This window comes from Cygnus atratus, chromosome 4, assembly GCF_013377495.2.
Source record: "Cygnus atratus isolate AKBS03 ecotype Queensland, Australia chromosome 4, CAtr_DNAZoo_HiC_assembly, whole genome shotgun sequence".
NCBI classification, from domain to species: Eukaryota; Metazoa; Chordata; class Aves; order Anseriformes; family Anatidae; genus Cygnus; species Cygnus atratus.
Genome location: NC_066365.1, coordinates 18,341,864 through 18,362,875, shown reverse-complemented (window position 1 = coordinate 18,362,875; position 21,012 = coordinate 18,341,864). Strand labels below are relative to the sequence as shown.

General features: G+C 41.2%; 1 protein-coding gene across 5 annotated transcripts in view; it reads left to right on the top strand.

Annotated features, from left to right (window-relative positions):
- MTUS1 (microtubule associated scaffold protein 1) overlaps positions 1-21,012 on the top strand; it is a 113,420-nt gene that overhangs the window by 11,271 nt on the left and 81,137 nt on the right. For 4 of the 5 annotated variants that reach the window (XM_035558487.2, XM_050710247.1, XM_050710248.1 and 1 more), the window contains exons 2-3: positions 16,765-18,995; positions 20,625-20,820. The exons of the other annotated variant lie outside the window; for it this stretch is intronic. In XM_035558487.2, coding sequence (XP_035414380.1) covers positions 16,941-18,995; positions 20,625-20,820 — 2,251 coding nt within the window. In that variant the 5' untranslated portion in view covers positions 16,765-16,940. The remainder of the gene's footprint in view (positions 1-16,764; positions 18,996-20,624; positions 20,821-21,012) is intronic. 5 annotated transcript variants of the gene reach the window in all.

Genomic DNA, 21,012 nt, shown 5'->3' with positions numbered 1-21,012 from the left:
CCTTAATTTGAATGATGAATATGTTACAGTAGAGGCTTTTTTAATACAGCTGTCATAATTTCAAATTTAAATTGACTTTGGTAAACTCTATTTGTTTGCTTATTGCAATTCTTTTATACCCTGAGGAGAGAAATATTTCAGAGGCTGAAAATAACGTATTTTACATAAAAACCCAACATTTTACATAGCTAGTGTACTTAGCTTTTTTCTTCTTTTCCTGTAATGCTGAATTAACTGGAAAAGCTACTGTAAGTAGGTGTAACAGCAAATTATGGACTTCTAGGGCAAAGGTATGATGTGGTTAAATGGATTGGAGGAAAGTCTTCAGCTTGGTTTTTCGGAAGTATCGTCTGCTTCTTTCAGTGCCTGTAGCAGACAAAAAGAGACTGCAGTTTGTGTCACTTGAAACAGGTGAGGGAGAGCTGTTATTTCTCTAGGGGAAAAATGAGTAATTGCTTGACATGTTGTGACATGGCTTTTCCAAATGACTGTTCTTTCCTTGGGCTATCTTCAAGTAGGCTAAAACTACGTTTGTCCAAGCTGCTCTGCAGGCTATTTAATGTAAAATTGTCTCCTAGGGTAGGTGATTGCTGTGACTCGTGGTGCATGGTGAAAGGACAGTGTGGGGAAACACCTGCGTGCCTTTCTCCTGGAGACTTGGAGCACAAGGGCAGTGTTTCCTCACCCTGGTGCTAGTTTAAACTACTTTTGAATTAAACTATTTAAAATTGAAATAACACGACGTTAAAATCATACAGGTAGGTTTTTCGACCTTCAGGTTTCTCGGGTTTAAAGCTGTTCTTGCCCCTCCAGCCACTCGTGGCAGGGTTTCCTGGTGCAGTGGCTGCCCAGGCTCTCCAAAAGTCACCAAGTAACAGAAAGGGAAGTTTGGCAAGGCCGGCTTCCTTTTGCTCCAGGCATGGCCAGGCAAACTGACTGCTTACTTTGCTGGACAGAGCTCTCATCCCTAGCCGTAAATACGGTCTGAACCATTACAGAGAATACGTCTTTGCAAGTGCCACCTGTGAAACCTGTGAAGTCCTCATCAGATCTACTCATACGACGAATTGCTAGCACACGGTGAGCTTTGATGCACTGCTGGCAGAGTCCAAGGGAAATTCTTTAGCTGGAGCCTATTATTGCTGCATGGCTGAATTGAGCTTTGAAAGCTGACATCTCAAGAGAGCTCTGTATAGTCCAGCTTCTGTGTTTCGTTATGTTTGATTTTAATTTTTTCCCCCCTTGGTCTTGCTGTTTACTTGTCTTCTGGTGTATGGCACTGAGGAGAGCTTGTGATGACTAATCTCGGCCTCAACTCATCTTTTTTTAAAATGTTTGGGCCTTGACTTTGATAAGAAGTTTGTGCTGATTCTTTCCTACCCCCGTGCCTTTGTATGAGATGCTGCTGTATTCTCAGTAACGTCCCAAATTTATTTGGGTTGCTTCTAAGAAGTTGCTTATTTGCTAAATGCAGAAGCATACACTTGTATGTGGCTCTTACTCTTTATTGTTTACTACACAGTGGATAATAAGATTACTTGTAACTAAAATGTTTACTCTGGACTAAATTTAGGCATACAGCTTCAGAAAGTACAAGAATTATTTAGGAGCTGATAATCCTTGTGAGGGAGGTTTGGTAAGTTACATCAAATGATAACCACATACTGTCATTGATTTTAATGTACCCCTGGTGTTTTAAATTTAAGAGCTAAAACAGAAGTATTAGTGGCTTCCACAATTAATGCTAAAAACATGCCAGGCTAAGAGAAATGCCAAAAAAAACCCTGCAAGTAGTTTCCATATGTTGCTGACACATTATTTCCTGGAAGGCTGGCTGATGTGTTGGCAAAACTAGTAGAATGTGCCATTTTCTGTAGAAGTTTGGGAAGAACAATCAAGTTGCAGTTCATAAAATGGAGAGCCTGAGATAATAGGGCTCCACTTAGTGACTTTTTTTTTTTTTTTGCATTCTCAATATCTGTGGTGATCTTTGATCTGTGATCTTTGTCACGTTAAAGCATTTTTTTCCCCCGTCCGTTGCTATCTTTAGCTAAATTAAGATCCTGAAGTAGGAGCTATCAGTGTTTTGATTTATAAATAGAAGGAAAGATCAATCAAACCTTTGAAAGGTGGTAAAGGAAATCTAGTCAGCTTCTCTGTAGGAGGGGGGACCTATACCTAGAATGGGGGAAGAATAGGAAATGAAGTATTCCAAAAGGTATTTAAATATTCAGCTAACAAAGGTATTGATTTGAATGTATTATCAAACTGTAATAAATGCTGTTTTAATAGAGTTGGACTTTAGGTATGACTAACTAACCTCCAAACAGGTACCCAGCACTTGAGAACAGAACCAGTATCAGGCACAGGCAAGCTGTGGACTACTTAAAAAGCCTCAATTCGGGTGCCAATGGGCTGCCTCGGTCTTGGTACCGTTCTCCCCTGGTGATTCAGGTGATTTGGGTCAAATGAACAGATAGCCACGGCTTTGCCTGTACTTTTAGCTCTGCTGTGTTGTGCATGTTTTGTTGTTGTTGTTTGTTTTAGTTTAGTTTCATTTTTTTTTTTAACCTTTCTTCCTGAAACAGATATGCAGGTAGAAGGACTGGATGTGGGAGTCAGGTCTGGATATAGGTCTCTGTTCACAGAAATTCCTTCTATTTTTATCTATTCTATTTCTATTCTAGGGGCAGCTTTTGCAGGGTTGTAGTGCAACAAATAATATTTTAAATTCACAATTTCTTGGGTTGTCTACTATTTTGTTTTTAAAATATTATTTTCAGTGTCCACAATTTTAATTCTAAAATAATTCTAGAATTATTTCTAGTTTCATGCCTGTATTTCTGTCCCTCACATCTTTACCTGCGGCTTTCTGCTGGTGTAGAGTAGGACTAGTAACAATACTTTTCTTAGGCTTTTTGGTTACTGTTATTTTTTTTAAATATATAAAATATCTTCATCTTCTTTGCACTAAGAGATGAAAAGTGTGAGGATTAGTGTCTAAAACAGTGGAAACTGCGACCAGAGTCAGGTGTCTGGCAGCACCAGCAAGGGTTAAGTTGTAGCCCTGTGGGCTGACATCTCCAACCAGCAGGTCTGGAGGAGTGTAAGTTGAATCTGTTTAAACATTTAACCAAATGGAGACAGTGAAACTGCTGTGAACTCTGCTCTGCACTCCTCTGTGTTTGAGCACAGGCGTATTTTTTAAACTGAAAAGGAGAAACCATTATCATAGCTGACTAAGCCATTATCACAGGTGACTAACGTGCTGCTTTCCATTAGTCTCCCAACTTGTCCTATCCTCAGCGAACGGAGGGAAGCAGTGCAGCAGCTTCATGGGGCAAGTGGGTGCTTAGGACTGTGAGTTCCCTTTCCCATATCATGGTCTAAATGAGCACGGGATCTGAAGCGATCACACAGTGCTGGCTGATGCCCAGCAATGGGCTTTGAGCCGGGGAAAAAATGCAATTTCATGATCCTTGCATATCTTGTGCCTTTCCAAACGTCAGATCAAGCTGCGATCTTGCATCCAGGTGCTTGAAAAGCAAACGTGCCCTTCTCAGTTCTGCAGCCTGGGCTTCCTGACTTTCAGCTGTAAACTGGCTGTGCTTTGCCAGTGAGGTTTTAGCTGGTGAGAGCAGGTGATTTGTGTTTGCATCAGTACAGCTGCTGAGTTTTGTGCTGTGTAGGAAGTTGTTCCTGCCACTCAAAAATATCTGGAAGTCTGCAAACACCTTCTGTCTGGAGAAGGAGCTAGAGGCTGGTATTTCTCTGTATATATTCTTTCTAAATAATCATGACAACATTGACGTCTTGTTTCTTTCTGAATATGCTAGGTATTAAGCAGAAAGTGATCTTGTGACTCTCATGTACCTCTTATGCTTTTTTTTTTTTTTTTCCTCTAGATGGTAGTTTAGAAGTCTTCCCTGCAGTTCTGCTTTAGATAAGAACTCTTATTCAAGTACCTTTTTCAGGAAGGATCTTAATTTTTCTTCCTGTGCTGACTAAAGCTTTGGTAAGACTTGAGCCAACTCCTAGGGCACAAGAAACTACTCAATGAACTAGTTTGTAGATGGCAGTGTACGTTTTCCACTGATGGTAGAATAAAATAGGACAGTATAAACTGGCAGGCTAGATTGGATAGGAACTGAAATCTGTAATCCCACCCCCACACACACACAATTTCAGCCATCCGTAGCTTTCTAAGGCTGCATGCGTGTGAACTTGTTGGGGTTTGTATGTGTTGTGGGGAGGGCTGGTGTGAAAGCCTGCAGTCAGGAGAGTCTGGGTTGGGGTCCTCCCCAACCTTTCTCCCCTTATGCTGCTGCTGATACAGTCCTTGTAGCTGTTACTGCTGCACCTGAGTGAGCAGCTTTTATTCCTGCAGCTGCATCTCTTCAGCGGTTCCAGGCTGCTGAGGTGGTTCCTCCTGTGCCTGCTGGCTCTGCTGGCCCCCAGCTGGCTCTGTGCATCTTGCTAGAGAGGTGGGATGGCATGAGAGGGCTGTCACATCTTGTGGCTCGTGTAACGTGAGATGCGTGAAACTTGGCAGCCTCCCTTTGAGAGAGGTCTGGTGGCAAGACCCCGGGAATGTTCTCTAAGTTGGCATTTGGTTTCCTGCCTCATAGTGAATATTTTGAATGCATTGACCTTTTGGGGACAAGCAAGGTGAATCTCTCCAGGCTGTGGACTCCACAAATGTGGACTCTTGCACAGTGAGGTGTTGATGCTCGTGGTTGCTGATGCTCTAATTTTGGTTATCACAGTCTGACTTTGACTTTGTTATTGCATTGTTTGCTCAGGATAGAAGTTCTCTAGTTGGTGTGGGATTTGAATTATTCACTGATCTAACTGTTGATTTGCATACATATTTTATATTGGATGCTTAACCCAACATATATATGCTTAGCACATATAGTTGGTGTTATTTAAAGAACTAGTATTTCATAATTCTATTACCAGAACTGGTATGTTCTCGTAGAATATAAATGAGCTACCCTTTGTATCAAAGAATAAGACAGAGATAGGCATCTGATTCATCAAGTTATCCTAACAGTAAGCTCCAGTGTGTTACTGCACTAAAGCTGTGGCTGTGATTAGACTTGTGATTGTTTTGTCAAACAGCTTTTAAAATACGTTTTTCTAGTGTGTGGTTTTATGAACAAACATGCAAGCACCTGACATATAAATAAACCTGAACACCGAGGTTTGTTCGGTTTTTCTTTTGCATGTGGAAACTGATGCTAAGCAGGCTTGTTTAAGTAAGCACAGTAGGCTAGTGCTGTACCTTGTGTTCAGTCCATTCTGTGCAAAATAACTGAATCATGCTTCACTGATAGGACAGATATCCAGAAGTTGTCTGTTAAGCTGGTGCACCAAGAGTAGAGTTGAACAGGAGAAGGCACTGATGACTGTAGCAGTTCCTATGTTAGCTAAGACTTTGTCCAGTTTAAATCAAAGCATACTTTCCAGCTTGTCTCTTTATTTTCAAGGTGCAAGTCTCTTCCAGTGGAGACTCAGGGAATCTCTTGTATATTGAAGATAAAAAGCATTCCCAGCTAGTATCCTGAATGTTGCTTCTCCTATACCATGTGCTTGGCTTGGGCTTCATTTGCGTTATTACCTAGTATATGAAACCGAAGTCTCCCTGTTGTGTATATGGAATTATTGTATTATTATTTGATACCTCAAATAATTTTTAGGAATGAGTGCAGATTGTTCATAGCACGTATATGGAGTTGCCAGCTTTTATTTGAATAACTGGGGGGAAGTGAACAAAAATCAAAACAAGACAACCCTCTCTTCACCCCCCCCTCCCCCCCCCATCTTCTCAATCCTAATCTGCATGTAGACTTGGAATTCAGAGATACAATGGGGAGAAATACAGACCAGATGCTGAGCACCTACTCAGAGGTGGGAGATCAACAGGGAAGACTTACACCTACAATTCTGTGATTCTGTGATTCTACACTTCAGAAATTGGGAGCTTAAGTAGGCAGTTGGCCTTGCTTTTGGTTTGGGTGAGGAGAAGAAGATTGTGTGAAACAGGTCAGGAGGTTTTAGTACAGTTTAATATTCTGAAAATGATTTTTTTTTCCTGCTGCCTTTCTCATCTGCTATTCTCTGCATTACAGTGATTTGTAAAAAAAAAAAAAAAAAAAAAAAAAAAAGTGATCAAGGGACTCAGCCTAACAATGTTTATTGATGTGGAAGACTTGTCTGACATGCTGACAACTTGATTTTTAGACCTATATGCATACGTCAGTAGAAGCTGTTTACCTGTCATGTGTTAGTTGTGAGTTTAGATTTCTCTGCTTTTTGCCTCAGGAAAAATCAGAGACCAACTGTAGGTGTTTGGTTTTGGTTAAAGACCATTATATACAGTCAGAAATGCAGTGCCCCGGCCACTGGTCAGTCTGTGACACAGAAGATGAGAGAAGCAGAACTAATTTGAGCACTTTGCCTACAGTACCAACTGAGCTTTGGCTTTCTACATAAAGTTGTCCCAGTCACGGGGCCCTAGGCCCTCCTTGCTTGTGGCCTACCTGGTTTTGACTAGGAGCTTCTTTGTGGGTACAAGAAACCCAGGCCGGGGCAGCTTACTGTGTCCAGCACCATCTTGTATCCATTTTGACAGACTGGTGTCCCTCAACTATTCAGAAAACTTCTGAACAGTGATAGGTCTGACCACCAAATAGTACACGTTGTTGGGCAACTCAGAAGTCTTGGGTGTTGATTAACTTTCCAGAAAATTAATTGCCAGCGTTCTACATTCCAGCCCCTTCTATCCCTGCTTCTTGTGAGGTGGCTTCCTCTGGAGAAAGCTCCTCACACAGCATTAATTGCTTGCAGTTGACATTTGTGAGGAGTATACAACCTAGGGATTTGTGCAAACACCTCTGGTATGTTTGGCTTGGCTCACAGACAACAGAAACCCGATGGTGCGTTTGAAGGAAAAAAAGTCAAGCTGGAAACTCTTCCGTTGTAGGACTGTCCCTCAAGACCTGGTGTAGGAGGAACAGAGAGCTCGAATAGTTTCTGAAATTAGAGAAATAAAAGTGGGAGCACCAGCAAATGGAAATCTTGTGTGAATGCTTCCTGTACGTTGTGTTCAGCTGAACCTTTTTTCACTCAGCATTCGGCAATTAGGCCGATGTGTTTTCCTACCAGGAGAAGCTTTGTAACTTCTTTATTTCTTTATTTTCTTGGATTACTCAGCACTGGGTGTGTGTCTGTAGGTTGGGGTTTTTCTATTTTTATTTTTCCCACCCTGTCGAGGCGACTCATCTCAGTTTAGGATTACCCAGGATTTTGGGATTTCATTTACCAGAGTACTTCAAGAAGCTGAGCTGGACGTCAAATCCTTGTTTGTGTACTGTAAATTGGTGGATTTCTAGATGGAAATATAGAAATTGCAATGTTCTTAATGTGCTTTGAACTTGATGCCCACAGATCAAATAATTCTGTCCTACAAATTTAAACTTACTGTGATGATTTTGGGGAAAAAAAAGTTGGTCATGGTTCACAGGACAGTTCAGTTCACTTTTGTATCAGCACTGAAGCAATTTTGGTAGTTTGTTTTTCAGCAGTCTTCATTCCTCATTCCCACAGAAGCATGCTATGAAAAGTTTAAATATGAGAATTATTTTCTTGTGTCTTTGAGCTGAAATGCAGGAAGCAGTTTCTCATCTATGTGCTGAAGTAAGATCAGTTGTATGAAGTTACTGTACTGCCTTTATTTGTGTTAGCCCCCTGTGGGAATTCTCCACCTGCATTACAGAATGGTGCAATGCTTGCTGTGTGAAATGCCGGTGTTTCTGACTTACTGCTGAGGTGAATGATAGTTTCATGGCTTTGTCCTGTCAAATGACTAGTTGACCCAGCAGCCGCCATTTTCTGCTGTTACTTTTCCTCATTTGACTTCCCAGAATTAAATAATGTAGGTCAGTGACCAACATAAATCCAGAAATAATGTTCTGTCTCTGTTGCCCTCCTAGCGATGGATGTCCTTGGAGGAGCAGCCTGGAAAGCACAGCTTTGGAGAAGTTTGCACCTAGTGAAGCTGTACATCCTGTACATGCTCTCTACAGTTTTGAGCAGGAGGAGATTTGAACTTTAAGAAAATAAAGCATTTAACTTGAAAGTTTGTATTGCCTGACCTTAGGTAGAATCTGTAGAAATTGCAGTATTTTATTCCCACTACAATGGCTTCTTTTTTTTTCCCCCTCATGGTAGCAGTGGAAGACCCCTTTATCTGTGTGTTCTCCCAGTTATTTTCTACTGCAGATCTAACTGTCTAAAGTGTAGTTTAGTCTGAGAAATAGTATTTTATAGGTTCCTGCTACACAACTGTATGTCTGGTTGTAGAATGATCACTTAAAATGTACTGCGGCAGATCAGTGTCCTTTAAATAATCACACTGCTATTACTGTTCATAAGTAATTCAGGTTTTCCTCTATCAGGCTTATAAAACCGGTGAAGTCAAAAACTAAAGGCTTAAATGTGAGGTGAGCTGTATTGCAGGCTGGGTAGTTCCTGCACGGCACCAAGTCCTAGAGGCTTCAGAGAGTCTATCCATGTGTGTGAGTGAATCATCTGATGGAGGATAGCATGTCTAATGTGTGTTCAGTCCTTGCAAGAAAAAAAAAAAAAAGGTCTGTCAGTTATTGCAGAGTTATGACCTAATTTTATAATAAAAGTAGGGTGCAGCTTTTTACCTCTGTAGCACAGCAGCAGTACTTTCCCGGCATATGGAACATCCTCTGCACCCCTCAGCTCAAGGGGCAGCTGTAGCAGGAGCTGAAGCTCACTTGAGAACAGCGGGTATGGATGTGGCACCAGGTGTGTAACGCTTCTGTCACTGCCCCTTGCATCGATTTTGGTCAGTCTTCAGATGAAATGAAAGCTAATATTCTGGGCCACATAAAGCTTTATTTCCAGGGTGCTTGTAGAGATCTGGTTGTGTATTTACTCTTGTGGGATCTGGTTTTATCTTTGCTCTTGTGGGAAGCTGCCAAGTCAGCTAAGTAGACAAACAGGGAGAATTGCTTGTGAGGTTAGTATTTTGAAGTTGAAATAGTTTTTCAGCTATCTGAAAGCTCTGGTGTAGAGGTTTGGCTGTACTGTAGAACAAAATGTAAGCTATAAAAAGCATTTGGATTTGATCTTAACTTTAAGCAACCTGTTTCAAGGAGAAGTGTTAAAGTAATGGGTTTGCACCTCTTGCATTTTAACGAAGAAATTATGATTCATTGCTAGACTGCAGCATTCCTGAGCAGTCACTGAAGCACTGATGGGACACTTTCTAGGCTGTAGCATTGAGTCCCACTGTTGCCCAGTGGATGCAGAACCCTCCAGAGAAGTGCTGCTGCTCTGTGCTCAAGTGGAGCCCATTCCCTGGAGCCGAGGGGGTCTGCAGAGAGCAGGGCGGCTGCACATTTGTATCCAGCCCAGATTATGCAGGTCAGACAAATAACCCCGTCCTGGCAGTCTTGCAAGCAATTTGTGCCCAGCTTCCCCTTCTCTCTGGTCCTGCTCCCGTGAAGGCCAAGTGGAACCTGAGCTCTCACAAGGCTGCAGGCAGCTGTGGTGAAGCTGCACGTGGGAGTTTGTGCTTTCCAGAGAGCACTGACTGTCATCCCCCCCGGCCTAAGAGTTGTGTAAATCAAGCTGTTTTCTCAAAGCAGCTCTACAGAACTGTCACGGCATCTTTGTTTTTGTAGCTTGTCTGCTACAGAGGTAGATGGCTATGTTTTTGCTCTGCAGGGCCAGTCCCTGTTGGATTCAGTGTTCTGAGACCAAAAATAAACAAAAAAAATGTAAAAAGGAAAAAATATAAAAACAAACTCAAGCAGCAGAACTGATCCCACTGTGGGAAACAGTTTCCTTTGTAAGGAACATAACATTTTTTTGAATATAAAAACAATATGGTAGGGTTTTTTTCCTCCCTCGAGACTACAACGTTTGGAACAATGGTTGTGAGTTGCTCAGTTAGTCCAGATGCCAGTTATGCAACATTGCAGGTGAAATATCAGTGATGTTGTTAGGATTTATATGGTTTAAAAGGGTATTCAGCAATACTTGCTGAAAGTCCTCAACAACTGCTGCACCTTTAGGACTTCCAGTCATTGGGTTGGAGCTGTTTCCTATTTGGCTACCAAAATATTATTTCTGTTAACCAGTTTGTTGAAGTGTTAGCAGATTTTGTTCCCATATATGTAATCAGTAGCCTTGAATACAGAAAGTGCATAGGAACACCTGCTCTTTAATTGGCAAATAAAATCTTCAGAATTCAGTTCTGCTGTGATGCTGTTGCTGCGCAGTCCTAATTCAGTGATAGGATTTCTTATAAGGTAAGTGGAAACTCTTCTTGGCTGGCTGTGGCCGACTTTGACTGAACGATGACTTCTGCGTAGTAGGCATCTTTGAGTCTGCAAAAACTGTGAGCTGATTAAACTTCTGACCCGGTTAACTTGAGAAATCCTAAGCATCTTGACTAATAATCTGTACTGCAAAAGGATATCGTGACAAGGATGCTACTTTTTCGGTCATTAGAGGATGTGTTGACCTGCTTTTTTCAGGTACTTAATTGGGTTACAGATTTGTTGCACAGAATAATCCACTAGAGCTAAATAATGCTGCTGGACTTACTGTATCTTACTTCACTACAGATTATGTTGGAGGTATTCCAAATGCTCAGTAAACTAGTTCATATTGTATGTCGGTGTTAAATATAGCCGGTTGCTGAACTGTCTCTCAGTTTTAGGTGAAGATCTGAAAGGACACGTGTATGGGAGCAGCTGAGTCTCTCTATGGCCTCAACTACCTTATTCTAAGGACACAATCTTTGTACTTGCCCCAATACCAATGATGTCCATTAAATGTTGTGTAGCACTCTCAGTAGGCCTGTGGGCACAGATGTTTCATAAAATAGTTCGGGAATATGAAAAATTTCAAGTCAGTATATAACCTGAAGTAGTTTCAGTGTATGCTGCCTGGCACATTGTGGTATATTTGTTTGGCATTACAACTTGATTGTGAAGGCAAATATCTAATGCAGGAGTTATTTCAGTGGTAATGGTTAAAGCCATCTCTGCTCTGACTTGCCACGCATGACTAAGTTGCGGCTCACTGTTAGGAAACAAGAACTGTTTTCTTTTCCCCAGAGTTATGACTTGCATTTTAGCCACCACCTTTGCAGTGTGGTGTTCTGGCTCTCGTAGAGTGCTTCTGCTATTTCTGTGTTTGCTGCTTTGTGAAGGCCTTGTATTCTTCAGTCAAGAGGAGACTAGCAGCAGACAAAAAGTCTTTGCTTAATCACAGTTTTGTAGACTTAATACTTGGAGGTGATTCTTTTGTTTAGGCCAACAGCAGCATCCTTCCTCCCTGCTCCCCGGGTTGTAGTGAGAATCCAAGGTGCAATAGCTATTCTGGTGCACTGCGTGCCTGCTTCTGGGTAAATGCACCTCCGCAATGGCAGCGATGGAGGAAAACTCAGTTTAGCTGAAATCCAGGCAACAGACAAGATGAGCAATATTTGTAACTACTATTCAGTCCAAGAACTCAAATGCTGGATTGGGGTGGGTGAACGTCAGGCTTGGCTCGTCCCAGTCCTGTTTGTGCTAAGCTGCTCAATCAGATCTCTCAAAAAGGAGGACTTGAACCTTGACCTTCCCAGGAAGCGCTGTAATAAATGTGCTATTGTCTTGTTTGAGTTTTAGCTCTCTGCTTTCGTTTCAACCTGAAAGTCAATCCTTACTTGTACAGGAACTTAGGTTGCTGCTGGTAAAAATGCCAATTTTGATAAAACTGGAGGGGCTTGGAGGGGAAACACACTAAAAACCCAAAAATATCTTATTGAAAAGTTTGTGACTGTAATTTAACTGGGAAGTAATAACTTAATGTCATTTTTACAAGTTTCAAAAGTGACAGGCTGAATACTGATCTTGTGGAAAACCAGGCACAGTCCTTGTTTGTAGTAGCATTTGCTAAGCTAGTGATAGCTAAGTATATAACTGACCATGTATTGCAGTCATGTACCACACCACAGTTTGAAATCCCTGTGCTGCTTGTAGCAATTAATACTATCTTAACGAAGCTAAGAATGAGTGCCTGGTTAAGTCCCAGCAATGGAAAGTGCCAGAATATCCAAGTGAGAGGCTTGCTGGGATTCTGACCTGCATGTTCAAATAGGTAGCTTTGGTTTTGTTTGATCATGTGCTTAATCTCAAATAATAAAATACATTTGCTTACTTGTGCTGCTTTATAGCTAGGGTTTGTCACCAGCTTGTGTGTGCTTATCTCTTACTTCCGTGAGTTTCACCTGGCCTGGTGCTATAAAACAGTGGGGAAAGGCGTGAATTTGCAGAACTTCCTTGTCAGGCAGTTGTACCTCCAAACACCCCAATGCTAGATCCCAGTTTTAGACTTTTTTTTTTTTTTCCAAATGTCTTTGGGTAACTGAGTAAGAGAAGCATTTATTTTACTTTTAAGAAAAGTCAGTGGGCCAGTCTTCCATTTCTGAATGCAGAGTTCTCCCAGAACATACTTTAATAATTCCCAACTTCTGATTTTTATTTTAAAGGATGCAAAATTCTGTTACCAAGACACTGTATAAATCCATTGGAATGGCTGATTCTTCTTGCTTACAAACAACAGCCTAAACTTGGAAATAGAGACAGCAGCCTAACAGAACTTGTGCATTATTTCTGCTTACCGTGGCAAGTGTCTCACATTGATTTTGATTTTTCAAATGACTTTGACTAAAGCATATAGAAGTTGCTTAGCTATAGTGCCAACACTGATGGTATTGTGTGTTCTTAGGCAAGTGGTGATATTACCAGATGAGCGCTTCTTGTAATTCACTTCTAGGAGCATGTTGCACTTGTAATGTTATAAATGTTTGGGTAAAGTTGTTCCAGAAGCTTAACATCCTCTTTTCTCATAGCATGAATTAGCACGGACCCAGACTCATCAGGATGGGAAATAACTCAAGTTACACAGGAACACTTCTAGCCTGCCTTCCTGCTCGTAGGAGCGCACCCTTGACTTTCAGGTCTTCCGACACCACCCGCCGTGGTACTGAACGTGCCAACATAGCTGGTGGGTTGGATTGAGTGCTAGGACTACGTGGCTGAAAGCACCCAGTTCCAGATGGAGCACCAGGAAAAGCCTAATTGTTACTGCGTGCCTTGTGAGAGTACTGCAAGCTGACTTGCATTCTTGTAGTAATTTGGAAACTTGCAGCTTGACTTATTTATACTAATTGCTATGGTTTTGGCTCTAATTTACCCAGCACTGAACCAGTCACACTCTGTCCCCTGGTACTTTTACAGTGCACATGCAAACGGCCCTAGCCTTGTAGATTAGTAGAAGCTGCAAAATCTTGCTCTGAACCCTGTTCTGCATGTTGTAGTGTATTTCTCCTGAATCTGGGGCCACTGGCAGCTCATCTCTTGTCTTTTTAGAATTTGCTTGCCAAGCTCCCTTCCCTTGTTTTCCAAAGCAGTGCTTCCATTCCCACAAGCTCTTACATGTATGGTGAGGAAGGGAAAAGACTAGAGGCCTGATAAATAAACTCAAAATGAGTTTAATAGTAGTATTTAGTTCAGAGAATTCCCTAAGTCCATTAGTTTGTCAGGACCAATGTATTCTTGGGAAAGAATATTCTTGGGAAGGGCAAATATTTTGTCTGCGTATCTGCTACTGACCACTCATAGAGGAAGTAGTGGCTGTGGTAAACGTCATTTGACCTAGTGTAGCAGATCATAAATGTAAAGAACTTCTTGCCACCAGGAAGCTTATAAGCCTGATGAATGTATGTTCTGAACATATGAACCCTGCCTGCAGAGTTACAGAATGTAAATTTTTGAGGACTAATGTAAATTTATGTTACAAATTGTTATATGCTATAATTAAGCCTTAGAAATGTCTCACTTTCTGTGAAAGACACTTTTAGACTCTAAATGTGGATACGAAGCAGTATTTGAAGCTGATCTAATGGATTACTGAAGTGAAAATCAGCTTTAAAATAGTAAAATCAGAAGTATATTTTTGTGTATGTTCTAGTTAATGGTGGACTGAGCAAACAGAACTCTGTCCGTACATGTACACATATATATATGCAACGTAAACTCACTTATTGATTTTTCTATTTGGTCTCAAAGCTACTTTTATTTTTCTTGGAGCTTCTTAAGCATTGATTATATCAAGTTTTACTTAGCCATTTCTCTTGTGTTTCAAATGTTGACGTATTAGCAATCCATACTGTAAGCTAAGATGTCATTCTTTAAATTCTTGAGACCTGAGTCTTGCTAGTTGGCATAGTGGAGTTCCCCACTTTCTGTAGTGCAAAGGCTTTCGAAAGAGGTAAGAATGCTTTTTGCACCTGAGCTAATGCTAAAGCAAAATGAAATCTCTTAACTTCTTGTTGCATGACTAGGTGAGCAAGCTGTATTGTGTGTTATGGGTTTGTCTTCAAACAAGTAGAAACTAGTTTGTGTGTGTCAAAACAACGGTGAAAGCAAAGCTTGCAAACATTTTTCAGAAGTTGATTCTGTGATTGACTTAAATCAATGGAAAAATATTCAGGAGAGGTTCTTGTCCTGCCTCCAGGGACGACTTTTGTGGATGAACTCTTGAACCTGTCTTCCATTTCATAATGGAGCATTAAAATAAGGGTGCTACAATTGTTCATGCGTCTGTGGGGACTGAATAATAGTGGGTGTGCAAAGGATCTAGACCAGCCATAAGGAACTGGGAGAGTTTAAGCAGGAGCTGTCTAGTCCAGCATTTCATCTTCAGTGCCTTTTGTTTTGGAAATGGTTGGAGAGAAGCAGAGAGAGGGCTACTGTCTTATTTTGGTGGCTTGTTTTCCCCATTCTGCAGTCTTTTAGCATCTGTCTCAGACTGAAGGTAAAAAGTTCCATGTAAAGAAAAGGTGGTGGGCTAGAAGCATCTCTGTGTTTGGTCTGTTGTGAGCATACAACCTCCTGCAGATCTAGAACAGTGCTGCATTTATACTCAAGACTTTGTGGACCCTACAAAATACACTCCAGATGTGTGGAGATGTTCAACACCTGTCTAATTTCCTTGTTCCTCAGCTGGGAAAAGCTGCCTTATGACCTTTGTCAGTGAATGAGTCTTCATCCTGGTTGCCTTATGGATCCAGCAAACTGTCCCTTATGGTTAGACACTGTTGCTCTGAGAGGGTCACTTCTTCCTGACAGATCTGATTTTCTGCTCTACATCTGCACTGTCTTGCCTAGCTTTCAGCTGTGCTCTGGTCTTATTTCTGGTACTAGGGACCTTTCATATGGACTCATGTTACAGAGCTCATTGGACTGCTTCGGGTGCTTTGTATTTCGTCTCTCAAATCTCTCTCCTTTCTTGACCTTGTGGTTTTGGTACCTGGGTGCAGTCTCAGTACTTTCTAGGCACTTGTCCTTATAGGTGCAAGGGCTTTTCTTTAATCTTGTTTTCTTTTTGCCACATCAGCCTCCTCCCTGCTCTCCCCTGGAGAGCTCTTTCCCTTTCTGTAAGGTTTTAGGTGATGATATGCAGCTCTTCTCTACTGTAGAGGACCCATCATTGGGATTGTTCCTCCACTTTCCTAGTCTTGTGTCTTTATTGAAGATGGAGGCTGTTGCTACATAGGAAATTCCTTTCCTGTGACTCCGAAAGGGTTCTGTGTGCATCTACCTGTTGGCTACTCCAGTGGTGCTGGGGTAGTATACTGGCGTAACCCTTAGAGCTAACTAGGAATCTCCTTGTCTTCTCTTCAGTTCAGCTCAGGTACCTTTGGAAAATTCCATAAAGACCTTGAGTTGCTTCTGCTGTGCATGCTTCCTCAAAATGCAGACAGAAAGGCCTTCAACACAGTGGAAAAACACTGGGCTTGTTCCTGCTCACTACCATCTCATCAAGGGATGAGAGGGATGAGCACTGAAGCTCTTTCTTCACTAGGATTCTTAGTGTTGCTGCTGCGTTGCTTCTCTCGTATCTGTTCTAAACATATGCTTACACAGCAGCGTTTTGTCATTATTACAGTTTAGATCCCTCTTAATTTTCTATCTTCATGCAAATTTGTACATAAGAACATATATACATGTGACCATACTTGGTCAGCCTGAAGATCTGCCAAACTCTGTCCTGCCCCCAGCAGTAACCAGTGCTAAATGCTGAAGAGTATAAAAACAGGCGAAGTACACAGCAATTCTTCCCTGGAGTTCTCCAAGCTGCTTGCAACTTGTGACCGAGAGGTTCTTCAGTCAGTCTGGTGCTCAGTTTGGACAGATTTTTCTTTCTAGAATCTTATTTTTGAGCCTATGTAAGCTTTTGGCTTCCAAACACTACATGCTTTATGAGGAATCGTGCCCCGTTGTTAGGTACTTGCTGTTGGAAGAAGGAAAAATGAGCAGGCATTTGAACATCTGGTGTCTCAGCAGGAAGATGATATCTGGACAACTAAACCTTTCTTGTTGTTCCTTTGCTTGTATGGAAGCTAAGAATCTAAGAATGCAGCCCTAAAATCACACTTGATTGCAAAGGACCAAAGAGTTCAAAAGTTGCTTGGCACCCATGGGAGGAGAAATGGCTGGGGAAATTAAACTTTTATGGTTATCGTCATTGCAAAAGCCTAACTTCCTAAAGGAAGTTGGTCAAAATGGCTACACTTGAATCAAGTCACGACTAATAGCTTAAGAAAGTATAATGTCGTAAAGTTCTGGTTTGTCTAATAGTTTTTTTATTTCTTTTTAATTCTAGAACTTTTGAATCCTCTTGGAAAGTATGAAAACAAGGAACTGCTTTTTAAATATCTTTTTGGATAGTTGACATGTTCCAGGGAAAAGCTTTTTTTTCTGCAATATTCAGTAGAGTCTGCATTCTCTGGGATTTTAAATAAGCATAAAATGAAAATAGTTTAAAATTTCTCTTTCAAAATGAATATTGAAAAGTCAGATGACAAAGCAAAGAATGGCTTGAAGTCTTCCTTACTTATAAGGGATGAAAATGGAAATAATTACGCATGTGACAAAGCTACACCTTCCTCAAACAATTGTGCCACCAAATTGCATGGTAATTCAACTGACCAAAATATAGTGAGTAAGCATGAAGATGATACTGTTCTTGAAGATAAGAGTGACTTTGGAAGTATTCTTTTAAAACAGCAGCATATTGACACACATCGTCTACAGATGATGCCTGGTAAATATAACTGCTCAGGAGCTCTGTTGGGAGATACAGATGCTGCATGCAAGTCTTCTGTGACCGGGCAGACCTGTGTGTATCCTTTGAACTGTGACTTGAAAGAAATGGCAAACTTCCTGAAAGATAATGTGGCTGTGGCAGAAATGCAAGATCAGAGTCTTGAACAATTGGTGCCTTACAGTCAGTCTGACTCAAACTGTGCATTACCTCTTCCTGCTTCAGAGCAGAACGTGCAGTCCACGATAAAAGACAGGGTACGCTGCCACCTGAGCACATTGGATGTTACTAGCGTTTTAGGTGGAACTGTGGAAATTGATCAAAATGATGATGTGCATCTGAGTGAACGCTCTTCTGATGACGTATGTACGAGAGAGGAACTTGGTGCAATCAGCTCAGAAAAAATCCCAAATTTCTCCTTTACGATAGTGGCTTCAGGAAGCCCAGATGCCTATTCTGAACTTGAAGGACGTTGTCCTGCCTCTGCAGGTGTTGAACACTATATAGAAAACACTAACAACGTTGATAGAGCACCACAGGAAGCAGAAGCACAGTCTGGAAAACTAGCTGCTGGATGTATAGATGCTTGTACGCATGATCCATGCGCTAATACATATGAAGATCAGCAAGCAAAATCCTCGCAGAATACTGCTGGCCGTGATGAAACTGGGAATTCCACTGCTGAAACACTCAAGGATAGTCCTGTAAATAACGAGCACCTTTTACCAGTAGATAACGGTGATGGAGAACAAGTATCAAAGAAAAACAGTGAACCTTTAACCAAAGAACAAAGCATCTCTGGAAATGCTGCTTTTCAAGATATGCGCAACACCCCTTTTGTGTCTGAAACGACACCTTGCAGTGTACCAAAACTAAAGAAGGCTGTTATGCCTGAGCTGAAATGTGAAGCAACTTTTGTGGTCTTCAGTCCTTTGGCTGATGAAAGAGATTCTGCTCTATTTACTTCAACTCCTAAGGAGAGATCAAAAAATACAACTTTTTCTGTTCCAGCTGTGGCAGAACTTGGAGACAAGTCTACTAAACTGCGACCAAGTGAGGTGTTCATAGGAGAACAAAACAGAAGGCCTTTGCTTAAAGCTAATTCAGGTCAAATTACGGGAAAAACATTGGGCAGGTCTCCTGTTGTGTCAACAATAACCAAAGCGAGGAAATCTGAGATTGTTAGTTTTCCCAAACCTAATTTCAAGAATGTCAAGCCAAAGGTTATGTCTAGGCCTGTGCTGCAGCCAAGAGAGTGTGCGCACTTAAAACAGTCTCCCCAGTCCCCCCAGCTGTCAGCCGTCTCCTCATCCTCACTAGCTGCTTCCCCAAGGCAATTGTCCCCTTCCGTAAAAGTACTGAAAAAGAAAATAGATCTATCTAAAGATACTAAAGTGGAATTGCCTGTGAATAAGCCCCATAAGCTACATCTTAACAAACACCTCTTCGCTAGCCAAGTCGTACATGCCGCAACACATCCCCGAAACGCTTCCCACAGGGCTTCAAAGACACCTGCGTTGAAGCAGAACCCGGAAGACATTGGCAAGGCAGGCACTACTGCTTCAGCATGCTCCTCGCTCTCTGCTGCGCTTCCAACATGCGTAGAGGACTCCAAGGAGATGCGGAGTGATAAAATGGAAAGTTCAAACTTGTTAATGCAGCCCTCTGCTGAAAACATCCACCCGACGGGAGGTGAAAAAGAGCAAAACAACAACATGGGAATTCTTCCGGAAGCACCGTTGTTAAAAGATGTGGCAAATGAAACGTTTGACCTATGTTCTGTTCCTGTGGTAAGCTTTTGAAATTCAATTATTTGATGATACCTTTTGTACATTTGAAAAAAAGGGGGTTCTGCATTGCACAGTGCTGAATGGGAACTGAGGGATGGGTTTTGTGTCTGCAACAGCAGTTGTAACATTGATTTCTGGGCTGAAATATCTTCCTGTTAAAAGGAGAGAAGAAATGCAAACTTTTACAAACTGGCTGAACTTCTATCTAAACAGTAAGCACTTGACCGTTAAGTGGCTTACTTTTTTTTACTTAACCGTTAAGTTGCTTACTTTGAGTGCTTTTTAGTGTCTTTAGCCTTCATCTTCTTCCATAGTATGAAAAGCTTTACATGAAGTCTCAGTAATGCAATGCTGTCAGTAAGATTTCTAGTAAAAGCACGCATCTAAATTTCAGTCTAGCTAGTAAAATCATGCAGTGTTACTTGTTAAGATTTCTACAAATATAACTTCTAATATGCACTTTTATCAAGATAATTCTAGTGGCACTGTAATTTTAGATAGATCTTAGAGATAAATTGCTGTTTTCAGTAATCTTTTTTTCTTTCAAAGCATAATTTAATTCTAAAACATACTTCTCAAATTTACATATAGAAATGTCTGCATATATTAACAATATCATGTAACACAAAACCCCAAGACCAACAATTTGGCGAAGCGTTTTTAACTTCTTAATTTCACAGTCTGCTTTGAATAATTTGGGAGTTCGTTTATTTGAGTAATAATGGGACTCATTAGAATAGTTAGAGTAGCCAGGATCCACTCTTTGTGCAGAAGGTGGATGCCTTTTTTTGGGCAGTCGGCCAACTGGAAGGTGCGAACTTCCTGGCCGGAAGGTATGTGTGCATGATGGGTTGGGAAACGTTTTCAGACAAGTCAGCTACCTGTCAGGAGCAATGTGCTGCTTTCAAATACCTCGGAAAGAGGTTTCAAAGAAAAGGAATGGTAGGAAAGAAGAGAAGAGCTTTGGGGTTGGGTTGGCAAAAATCTCTTTACTCAATGTAACGTAGGCAGGGTATGGTACAAGTAACGATATAGAAGAATTCTGTATAAAAGGTAGAGGTGGGAGAAAACAACCTATAAACCAGTTGTTTTAAACTTGTCCTGAATTGATAGTTTTTGGCACTTGAATGTGAAAGGGTTTACATGTTCCTCTGTCCAGACCTAAGATCTAGGCCAGGAAACCTGTGACAGTGGCTGGGAAGTTTTGGGTTGTACATGACAACTAACATTTTAGTGCATTAACTTGTGTAGATGCTTGGTAAAGAATTCGTCTTGAGATTAGGTACAGTCATACAATCATATGGCTCAGTTAAGGCTTGGAGGGGCAAGGAAGGAAGAAAGTGACATTAAATGGCCTCTGTAACCTCTTTAACATGTTGGTCATTATCAGTGACTATCTTCAAACTTCTAGTTTTGTGTCACTGGAAGCCACTTAAGAGAGTCGTCGAAGTTCTGAAGCATAGGCGATGTTGCTGACTGCTTCTTTGGTTGGACCGTGTAACAGCAACCAGCTAAGCACGTCCCTTACCTGTGTGGTCAGTATTTCATTACAGATGCTAGAAAGGGAAACAGCTTCTCATAGTGGTCATGTTTTGTGTTTTTTTTTTTTTGTTGTTTGTTTTAAAACAGATGTCTTCTGTGAAAGGTGGGACAGCACAAGGGAAAAATACACCAAAGAAAGTCCCAGTCACGCCACGAGCTGTATCAGCATCCAAGGTTAAAATGGTGCCATCTGTGTTTCCCTTGAAGAGAGGAAGTGAAAACAAAAATACCTGCGCAATTAAAGCACCTTCTCAGAAAGGAACTGTTCTATCATCAAGCTCTGGTATGAGAATTTTTCACTGGAATGCTACCACTTAGACAGTTTCTTAAAATTAAGGTATTGCTGTTATCTTTGCTTTTTTTGATGGTACAGAGCTGCCTTTTTGGTGTTAAATGTGATTCTATCTAAATCACTACTCTGAGGCTTAAAAGAAAGGTAGGTTCTACCTAATCATCTTAAAATCCCGTCTTTTAA